At 37.6% G+C, this 10,957-nt stretch overlaps 1 protein-coding gene across 1 annotated transcript; it reads right to left on the minus strand.

The window, feature by feature from the left end:
- Positions 1-923: 923 nt before the first annotated feature.
- On the minus strand, positions 924-9,846 carry LOC149001112 (2-oxoglutarate and iron-dependent oxygenase domain-containing protein CP2-like). The gene is made up of 9 exons (XM_089139851.1): positions 9,264-9,846; positions 6,367-6,414; positions 5,828-6,004; positions 5,554-5,704; positions 5,337-5,423; positions 4,241-4,365; positions 3,162-3,280; positions 1,764-1,875; positions 924-1,662 (listed from the first exon to the last, which is right to left on the minus strand). Exons 1-9 carry the CDS (start codon positions 9,552-9,554, stop codon positions 1,630-1,632), a joined length of 1,143 nt encoding a protein of 380 aa, XP_088995977.1. The 5' UTR covers positions 9,555-9,846; the 3' UTR covers positions 924-1,629.
- Positions 9,847-10,957: the final 1,111 nt, after the last annotated feature.

Below are 10,957 nucleotides of genomic sequence, written 5' to 3' on the forward strand. Positions count from 1 at the left end.
TCTCGAAAACAACTACATACAATGTTCTATCACAAGAAAATACATACAAGAGCTTAGAAATCCTAAGCTACAGCTATTCATAGACCCAAGCTCAAACTGTAAAGGGACTCCAAGGCTCACAGAAATATGGACCTTTGACCGCGACACCCCATGTCCGTCAGCAACACAATGTGAAGCGTGAGTCATACTCAACAATGTTAACAGAATATCTTTTTTATAAAAATGAATAAAATGTTAACAGAATAACTTTTTAGCTCTGTTGGTTTTTCACCGGAGAATGACGGAAGTGTGTTCTGCCGAAGAGCGAAGGAGGCAATTTTCACCGAACACGTGAGGGTTAGGGTTTCGTCAAGGTTTCTCCGATATCGATTGTTGACGAGGGTTGTGCGAGTGAATAAGATAAGTTGAGAGGGGGATAGTTAGTAGTAGTTGTGAATTTGGTATAATTTCTAACTATAACAAATTATGTAAAATTTACGTAAATAGCCCTTTTCTTAACCGTCAGATCTGACAAGTACAGGTGTCAATATTGTAGCCTGCGCGGATGTTCTCGTGACACATTTCGCGTATGTAATCTAACGGTTAGAATAATGGGTGCTTCAATAATTTGACATGTTAAGTTGAGATCCATTGAACCGTAACCTTGGCCTCTATCGTTTAAGAATTTGAAAACTTAACATGTCAAGTTATTAAATATCTATTATTCTAAATTTCTAATCGTTAAATTATTTAAACAACACGTGTCATCATAAGACCCCTATGCACAAACAAAAATCCATACATAAAGCTTTGAAATATTATAATATAGAGAAACCCTAATTCCCTGAAAGAATAAAATTTCTACTGGTACAAAAGATACCCAAAATTGCCATGCGAATATTAAGGAAAAGAATCAATGTCATACTAACTAATACATATCCATATTTCATAGAATCAATATAACACATACCGATGCATTTCATTTTTTTCTTGAAGAACAGCTAGATTGCTGCAAAATATACTGATCAATATGATTCAATACAACTCTTAGAATCACCTAACAGATATGAAATCCAAATATCAATAATTTAAACCTCACCATTATTATAGATAATTCACGAGAATATTGGATACCTCCCAAAAAAAAAAAACAGAGAGAAAAAAATGAAAACAGAAGGCCAGCATCTTGATGCTGTGCTGCGTTGATGCAGGGGCTACAAACCAGGACGATCTTGTAGCCTTATCTCTGGTTTGACAAAATAAATCAAGGGAAAACTTGGATCATGGCCTCATGCTCGTCAACCCAGCAGCAAACATGAGACTCTTCCCCTTGAGAAAGTTCCCAGACACCGGTACTGAGGCCTCTTAAATTAGTTTGTTGCAGAGAGAAAATTTAACAGAGATGATTTCACCATGAATGACACATGAATCAGCACGAACAAACATCACGTTACAGCAACTTTAAATTAATACCCCCTCTCCGAAAAAGAAAAAGAAAAAAATTCTGATTTACAGCCATCGCCTCGATGGAAACACAGGAAACGTAAGTTTCCTGCATGAATTACTAAAGCAGTGCCATGGTGTCCTGGTCAAGGATAAGAATATGCTATTTTACAATCTGCCAGCATCATATCTTACAGCAGGAAAAAGTTACACCTTTGATTCTTCCATCCTAAATAAATCCTGCATTAGGCCGATACGAAGAATTCCCTTTAACAATTAAAGTACTACAATATATTTCATGCTTTGCATAAATTTTAGAAGATGGCAGAAGGACTTTTTACCAGTTTGGTGGCGGCTACTGACTGGCGCTGCCTCTCTTTCTTCTCGCGTTGGCACTCTCCACACCAAGCGGAAAAATTTTTCTGATACTTCTTCAGCTCTCTGAAGACCGAACTGTTGAAAGACGTTCAAGATGGTTATGTATTGGACCATTTAGACATTATGGTTCTTCATTGGAAAGAAGCAGATCATCAAAGTAAAAACGTGAAGTTAACATCTAGTCAACTCCCCGGAAAAACAGAATCTGGTTAGTTTGGAAATAAGTCCATGCATTTCTGAATAGCTTTTACTCTCTTGATTATTTGCTGGATTGAATTATCATCAAATATTTAAACTTAGACGAATGGTTTTAAATCCATGCCCTAACTCAATTCAGATCTCAATACTCACCCTCTTTATATAAGGGGAGCTGGACATCAGTAATTTCAAAGAGAGCGGGCGGAAGTTCACTCCCAGGGCTTCCAGATCTGCCACTTCCAGTTCTCTTTGTCCATCAAAGAACATCCTCTCTTTCTCTTCCCCTTCTTCCTATTCAACCTTTCTTATGAAGCCACCATAGCAGTTTACCTCCAAGGTCTGCAACAGCACCAATAAGCGCAGACGTTGGGGACACCACTAACTTTCCTGGTGCTAGCAGCTCAGCCAACGAGGTGCTGGAGTGGGAGAGAGGCAGAGGGACTTTTCCGTAAGGGGAGGATACAGGCGGACACAGCATTGGGAAAAGTGCTGGCATGCATACCCTTTAGCCAAAAACTGGTTTTCCCTCCCTCGTTTCCACTTTCTCAGAACAAAACAGAACCTTAAGGACATTAAGCAGAAATAATTTTCCACCCTGATATTAGTCTAGAAGCACACCCACATTGAACCCCAGATGAGGGTTTTATATGACATGGTTTCTTCGAAACAACAATGGCAACCTAGTTTTGAGTAAGAAGCAAACTAATAATTAAAAGTCTTGGTCATTACTAACAGCTTATATGAGATAGTTTTGTTCATATTTATCCAAGACTATTACTTATTCTGATTACAGAGGATGAGAATTATAGAAGTGACTGTTTCACTACTAATAAAGACAAACAAGTTTGTATAGCATGAAAAGAAATTACATTGACAGAGAAGAGAGGCAAAGACATGGAACTGATGTTAGATTATAGAAACAGAAAAAGGATAAGATCATATGATAGAAGACCTCCTTCAACCTCCAAAAGAGACATCCATCCAGAAGAAACCCCTCAAAAAAAAAAAAAACTAAGGCACAAAATGAACCATAAAACAACAGAGAACAAATCAGAAATAAAAACAAGATAAGATTAGCTATCTTTTTAGATTTAACTTGAGTAAAGAAATTAGCACACTACTATAGATATCATATATAACAAAAGAATACATGAGGGAACTACCTTCTGCACCATAAAAGTAAATTGATCCTATTCCCAGCAGTTGTGGCCCTGGCACCATGCCGATGGCGACCGCGATGAAGCACAGCTTTTCCCGGAACATGAGAATAGTCCAAGATTTCCTATTGAAGTTGCAAAAAGAGTTACAATTAATAGTGTAAAACCACTAATACTAGACCTATGGTGTTTGAATTTCAATGTGGAACAGGCATAAAATCTCAGAATCCCAACAATCCAAATGGATTCAACACAGTATCCCACCTGTCATGATAGGTTGGCCTTTTTTTTTTTTCTTTTTTTTTTTTTTTTCCACCCAAAAATAAGAAGCTTAATATCTACAAAACCCACTGACAAGCTAACATTAGGTTTTTAAATCCCAATTTGACCCTTTTGGACATTCTTTACTGCATCATATGAGCAGTAAAGGAAAAAAAACAAAGGATTAGGTGTTTCAATACTGGATTTTATTTACCTTGATGTGTCTTCAAGAGTGATTAGGAATCCTTTTATGAGTCAAATTAGAAAATTTTTACAAGTTTTATGTAGATAATGCATCCCAACTAATTAGAGAATGAAATGAGAATTGAATTTTGCTTACTGCTGCCAATGAGGTACATGGCATAGCCTCCCCCTACCCCTTTTTTTCACTCTCTCTTACATGATTCATTATCTTCTCTCATTCCCCATCCAACATGATATTCTTTTCTTCTTCCAAGAATATATTTCTTCATTCAACCCGATGTTCAAGAATATCTTGAACAAAAGTAAGCTCACTAATCCCAAACCGCAACTCTTCTTTTTTCAAATCTTCTAACCTTCTAAATTCCCCAACCCTCAAATTCCTTTATTTTATTTTATATTATATTTTCCATTTTCCCTTCTTTCTATTCTCGTACCCCCAAGAGAACCCAAATTTCAAACTCAAATCTACACCAACCCAACCCTTTCTTTTAATTCTTGATTAGTTAGGAATACCACACAAAGTACATGTAGCAAGGCTGCTCCAGTGACAGGAAAATGCACAAAAAACTAAAACAAATTCAATATGCTGAAATAGTAATCAACCTAAAAGACTGCCATACCTCTGGTTGAGTTTCTGTATTTACATGTTTTTCACATCGAATCCCTCGAAAGAACAGTTGTCCGCCAGAAAATTGCTTACCCAAGCACACATTCAAAGTGACTTCTGAGTCATCCACGTGGAAACCTACACATACAAATCTGTTGTGGCTCAGGAAGAATGGTTTTTGCTTCAGACTTTCCAAGGTAAAAGATCCAGATATCAATATAGGAAAAAGAAAAAAAGGATACAAAAGGAAGAAAGAGGTAGTAGTAGAAGTATTTCATGTATCAGCATACCATCAAAAATGAAAACCAGGAAACTAGCACTGGTGACATGTGAACCAGAGAAAAAAGGAAATAACAAAATAACAAGTTAAAGAATAATATTCTCACCTCCTCTTTTCTGTGCTATAGAACAAATAACAGTTACCAGTGGCTAGCATGTGCATGCAGGCTCTACAGTCCCAGGCAGTGGTCTCTTACCCAGTTATTTATTATATATGAGAACTGAGAGGTGAGGCCCCAGATCACTGTTAAGGTTTCTCCATTGTATACTAGAAGTCATTAGTTCAAGCTGGGAAACATCAATATCTCCGCAAAGCAGTGGGGGTAAGGTTGTGTGCATTGTCCAAACAAGAGCTGATATGTCCTTTATTTATTACATATGATTTAGTAATTTCAGAAAGTGTAAAGGAATATATAATCAAACCCAAAGTGGATGAAAAATAAAGTAATTATATGCATTGGGTACTTGTGAGTTATATTTCATAGTTTATACTAGTCAAAACCTACACAAGAACTATCTATGTGGGTCTTAAAACCATAGTCATCTTGGATTGGTTTCGTGGTGGATACTTGTTTCTAGATGTCTTCCTAATAGTTTCTAAGCAACTTATGGAAATTTCTTCAGATTTCTATAAAATTTCAATAGTTTCCACTAGCTTCTGATGAATTCAACAAAAAAATTGAATTTAACAGGGGCGAAATCCCTTCATACTTTCATAGTGAAATTTGCTTCTTGTCTCCAAGACCCCTCCAAAAGCAGGACTCACAAAGTCATGCCATGTTATAGCATTTGTTTCCCTGTTTCTCTTTAAAAATAAAGGTAGCACTTACCCAGGTCAACATCCCTATCCTTTCCGTATTGAACAACAAAACCATGATGAGAATCAAGTGTGGATCCACCAACTTCAGGAAATAACACTGCATGACCCAAAAAAAAAAAAAAAAACAAAAGAAGAGAGAAAGACCACCATGAGTGAGAGAAATATACAATCCATATGCATGTAAAATACACTGAACTGAGAAGCTCACTTTAAGCAAAATATATGACCTCTAGATATAGGACGAATAAAGTCATCCATGAGCTTATCAAGCATTGTGTCCAGGCCAAAATCATCAAGAACGGCACCATATTTATTCATAGTATTTGGACGCATAATTCTGAACTTGGTATCACAAACCCACTTCTCAATATTCTCAACCTACAGAATCAGAAAACCTCATCAGAAAAGCTTAAATGACAAAAAGATTCTCTACATCCAAAACTACTAAGTAAAGTTTACATAAACCATATCCAAGACCCGATATAAAGAGAGCTGATATACCTCAGACAACAACAATTCACAGAAGCTAGGCTGAAGCATTTCGAAGGTATAAACTCCTGGAGAGGGTTCTGATAGTATACTTCTTAAGCTCTGCTCTGTGCTATCGTTCACTGCTTGGATAAATGATGGGGCAAAGAACCTTTCTGGGTTTAAAGCGTACAGGTCTTTATGTAAAGGCTGTGAAAAAGGAATAAGAATAATAAGTACACAACTTTCAGTAGCCTGCATGCCAACGTCTCAAAGGCTGTAGGAAAAACTAAAAAAGTCTGGTTTTGCTTCAGAAAAGAGATACTGCATTATGAGTTGGGCAGCGTTGTTCACTACCAAAACCCCATTGTCCAACAACCTGAGATTACAACTGTACCAGTCCTTTCCTAGGCTTTAATGAAAGTTTCAGGTGCCAAATTTGATCATTTCAATTTCCTAAAAATATATACAGATTGAAGTCACAAAAATGTTTTGTGCCTAAACTGATTCTGGTTGTAATGGTAGTCCACTCATGAGAAACACAACTGAACATAAGACTCTGATAAATATACCTGATAATGTGATAATATCTTCTGCCGGTATTCTCTATGCTTCTGGGCCTGACAAAAAAAGGGAAAAGAATATCACATACCTAGTCCAGCAGTTATATTATTCCCTTCCAAGGAAAAGTACACAACATTCTGATATCCTCATAACATTATTTTCCCTTTTCCCTAGTCCCTGAACAAATAGGGAGTCACTGAACCAGAACAAACCAGAGATGGACAAGATAAATAGTAACAGTAACAAGTTTTGACATTTAGGTACATTATATTAATGCAAAAAAAAAAAAAGGAGCTTCTCAGTATAAAGTATTTAGCCAGCACCCCAACCTTAGCCATGCCTGTACAAACAAAACTAACCATCCAAGATGAACTCACAAGTTGAAACATAGCTACATACCAAATTGAAGTAATTTTTGTATTACTGTTTGAGCATATCGAAATTTTGGAGGAAGGCAAAAAACCTTCAACCACAACGAACTAAGAAAGGCATGGAGGGGGGGGGGATAAGAACTTAGTAATGGCATTACTGTTTGGGTACGTTCAATTCATCTTTCAAGGCAAACAGGATTGAACATAATGTTTTGCAGGCTAATATTTATTGCCTCATCAAAGAGAATCCCCTAGAGTCAGGTCAGCTCCCACACTGAATGTCTTTTCCACTTGACACTAAAATTAAGTAAACATGGATGAGCTAGGCCAAATTAAGATGAAAAGACCAAACATTTTCCAAGGGTCAAGTATCTATATTTTACCTCCATCTGGACATTATTCATCCTTCTTCTTTCCAATAAATTCTCATATCCATCCAAATGGCAGCATATAACCTCGAAGTCCTCTAAAGTGGATTCTAGATTGCAATCCACCTCCTTTAGCCAACTGACTTGGAAGTTGGAACACTACACAGATCCCCCAAGGCAGTTGACCACAATTGCTCAGCCTACTACAGGTCGTAAAGCTCTATGAAAGCTGGTTAAATACTTGAGATTCTGCTTCCCACATTGGCCAAAGTGAGACTCCAAATGCCAGATACAATTTCCAATGCAACTAACTCCAAAGTGAGACTCCAAAGGCCAGATACAATTTCCAATGCAACTAACTCCCAGCGAAAGTTTTTAAGTCTATGCTTTGCATTCACACACCCAAATGAGTCCGTTAAGATTAAACTACAATCATATTTAGACCTAGGGTATCCCAAGAAGTTTTACACCTAATTTCCAACCACACTTTCTTTCACACAAAATTTAACCCTCGACCTTTCAATGTCAAGAATATACATCACCATAATATGGATCACATTCAGGGTAGACGTTTGCAAGGAAAGGTGAACCAGTGTCGCTCAAGTCCTAATCCATGAATGTCACATTTTTTCTTAACAAAGGCCCTTAGCATAAATGCATAATTGAAAAGGAAAAAATGAAGGCAGGAAGCCAGGTATGGAGCTGATTAAATGAAGTTTAGCTGGTTTGTAGATCTCTGAAGCCACATGATGAACATGGCTTTCTGGTATGAGAACATTCAAGTAGAAATGTTCTCTCAATCGATTAAAACTACAGGAACAAATACATAGGCTTCCATCAGGCACTTGCCACCAAGGCCCACCTATTTTAAGGAACTATGACAAGGCAATCTCCAGAACATGAATTGTCATTGAATGAAACAAGCACTGCAGGATGGAAGCCTCAATTTGATGCAAGGTGAGCAGACCCCTACTCCAATGGTCAAGGGTGGAACTTACTTTTATCCATACATAATTCGCTAACATGATTAAAAGAAATGATATGGCAAGTAGGAAAGACTTCTTGTGCATACTTTAGCACCAAGATTTATGATTCAACGAAACTGATCAACATTGTATTAAAGCTGTCATAAATAAGCCTATAGATAAGTTTTTGAAATCATAACAGATCATCTAAAATAGCACTCGGGTGGCATCCTCAGACAGCACAATTGCTATATGTCTCGAGGAATTTAGATGGTGACATGAGACATGTACAACTTAACTATGATGAGATTTTCATTCCCCTCTACCATACCATTCTTTTTTGCAATAAATTATATAGTGTACATAGTTTTTCTAATTTACGTGATGTATACTGAAAAAAGCAATTACATGGAGAACACTGTAAATATTTGTGGAGGTCTTTTGGCCATATTTTTGGGGAATAAACCCATGGTTATCAAGGCATCGCCTGGGCATCCTGACCCTTTTTTGAGTCAAAGTGTCATCGTGTCAGGCCTTGACACCTTGGTGTTTGCTGCCTTCTATCACCTTGCCTTGCCTTACCTTGAAAACATCCCCAGATTTTCCCTCCTTTGTTATGTTTGGATCCATGCAGGCGATCCATTTTGTTGCTATCATATCTGTTCACTCATTTCTATCCCCAAGAATGGATCTGAGGCCTTTTCTTTGAGGTAATAATGAGTGGAAACTAAAATGCATAATCAATACCATTCAAGGACAAACCAAGAAATAAAAAACGGAGAGAAAGTAAATAAATTGACCATAAACGTGAAAATACTCTACATCTCTGACCTCAACACCAATTAATATTACCGCAAATTAAGGTACCTAACCATCCACAGAACGTCCGCAATTATGCTCCCCCCCCCCCCCCGGCCCCTGCCCCACCCAAAAAAAAAGAAAAGGATTCTTTTAACACCCTCACTTTCCGCACACAACACAAGAACAGAAGCAGCAAAGGAGCTGTTTTACCATTACAATCAACTCCTTTGCCAATTTGAACAGGAAAACAGAGGAAACAAGAACTAAGCAGAACTTCCACAGTAACTCATTCAAAGGAATAACATTAAGAAGATGAAAAAGAAAATTAAAACTGGAACCCATTGAATAAAGGACAAAACGCTATTACAAACAAGAAACAGAATGGATCTCAGAGGCTTACTCTGGTCCGCTCTCCCTCTGGCAAGTACCGAGTCAGTATTTCCCTCATATACGCAACTTTGGCGTCTCGTGAAAGATTGAGCATGCTTGGAGGAAGGTACCTCTCAAGAGAGCTGAAAACCGAAGGACTGAACTCCAATTGAAGATCTTCATAGTTCTCCGGCATGTGTTCGGTGTTCGGACTCAACCGAAGCCTCTGATTAGCCAACAAAGGGCGAGCCGAGGTAACGACTCCATTGCTGTTCCCATTTCCTTTTCCATTTCCAGCCTGAGAATCTTCTTTCCTGTCCATGGAACGATCGTATGACACAATTAAGGAGAGAACTAGTTGGCAGGGAGACCGAACCAGAGCGACCTAGCTGATGCCAATGGCTGGTTTTCTGAGCATTTTAAGAAGGAACTGAATGAACCTTCGCTTACGGAATTCTGGTACAGGTTTTAGGGTTTGAAATATTCAGATAACGGGGAAGATGTTTTGTGAGTATACGAGCATTTTACAGTGTGATGCAGTTAGGGTTTAAACAGAGGGAAGCCTTTCTCGTTTTCCCTTCCGCACCAGTTATGTAAGTTGCGTATCAATTCAGAATCGGTTTCGGCTGAATCGATGTATTCGAATCAGAATTTCGGTCATCTGGACTGAACAATTCGTTCCAGTGCTCTTCAAATTAAAGATGGTCTATCCGGAACTATCATTCTTGTAGATGTATGACATGTGTCCTACTATCACATCAAATGGGTTGAAATTCATTTATAAGTCACGTCAAATAGTTGATTGATATGACATGTAAATGAATTTTCACCATTTGATGTGATGTTGAGACACACGTCACACATCTACAAGAAAATGGATCATCCACAATGCGATTGAGGTACGCGTAAGCTAGCCCGAAATAACTTCTAAATCTATAAAGAGAAATAAATTAAGGATGACGTACACACAAATTGGCCCGAACGAACAGGATCTAGAAAAAGAAATAAATTAATAATGATCTAATTTACCTTAGATCTAAAAGGAGAAAAAAATTAAGGATGACATACGCGTAAATTGGCACGGATGAACTTCAAATCTAAAAAAAGAAATAAATTAAGGATGTTGTACGCGTAAATTAGTCTAGATGAACTGTATATCTAGAAAAAGAAAGAAATTAATAATGGTTTTGTATCTAATGAATGTACGTATCTACGATTTATTGACTAACTAGAACTACTATTAAAGAGTTTGATTCAACTCATTCCATAAATTGAGCTTTTAAGTTGAACTAAAGAATTTGTTGTGGGGATCTTCAAATTAAGGATAGTCTTCCCTGATGATGTAGTCGAAGTACGGGTAAGTTGGTCCGCATAAACCTCAAAATCGAATTGCAAGTCCGAGTATCCGAAGCTCTAGCCGGAAAAAAATTATGGGCTATCCTAATTGAGGCCCATGTTTCGGCTCAGAGAACCCATGAATCTATAAATTGTTGGTGAATAAACTGTCTTACTTGGAATCGAAAGAAGATTCAGCCGGAAACCTAATAAACTGGCCAGATGGATATCCAACGTGAAAAAGATCAACTTAGAAGATGTATGCAAACAAGGTAAAACATATCCACATGTTGGTTAAGGTTGTAGCAGGGCTAGGGATCAACAAGAGTGCAAACACCCACGTATAGAAAGGAATCAAGGGTGGTTGCTTAAGACGATTGACTAACCAAG

The sequence above is a fragment of the Hakea prostrata genome, chromosome 11 (genome assembly GCF_041222555.1).
Source record: "Hakea prostrata isolate BN-2017 chromosome 11, UWA_Hpros_2, whole genome shotgun sequence".
Classification (NCBI taxonomy): Eukaryota; Viridiplantae; Streptophyta; class Magnoliopsida; order Proteales; family Proteaceae; genus Hakea; species Hakea prostrata.

What these genes read in the sequence shown, in the direction of transcription:
- LOC149001112 (XM_089139851.1), bottom strand. Translation starts at nt 9,554, where the DNA reads ATGGACAGGAAAGAAGATTCTCAGGCTGGAAATGGAAAAGGAAATGGG. An exon ending in TATTCGTCCTATATCTAGAG is followed by an intron (nt 5,424 to 5,553) that starts GTCATATATTTT and finishes TGGGTCATGCAG; the next exon opens with TGTTATTTCCTGAAGTTGGT. An exon ending in TTACTTTTATGGTGCAGAAG is followed by an intron (nt 1,876 to 3,161) that starts GTAGTTCCCTCA and finishes GTCTTTCAACAG; the next exon opens with TTCGGTCTTCAGAGAGCTGA.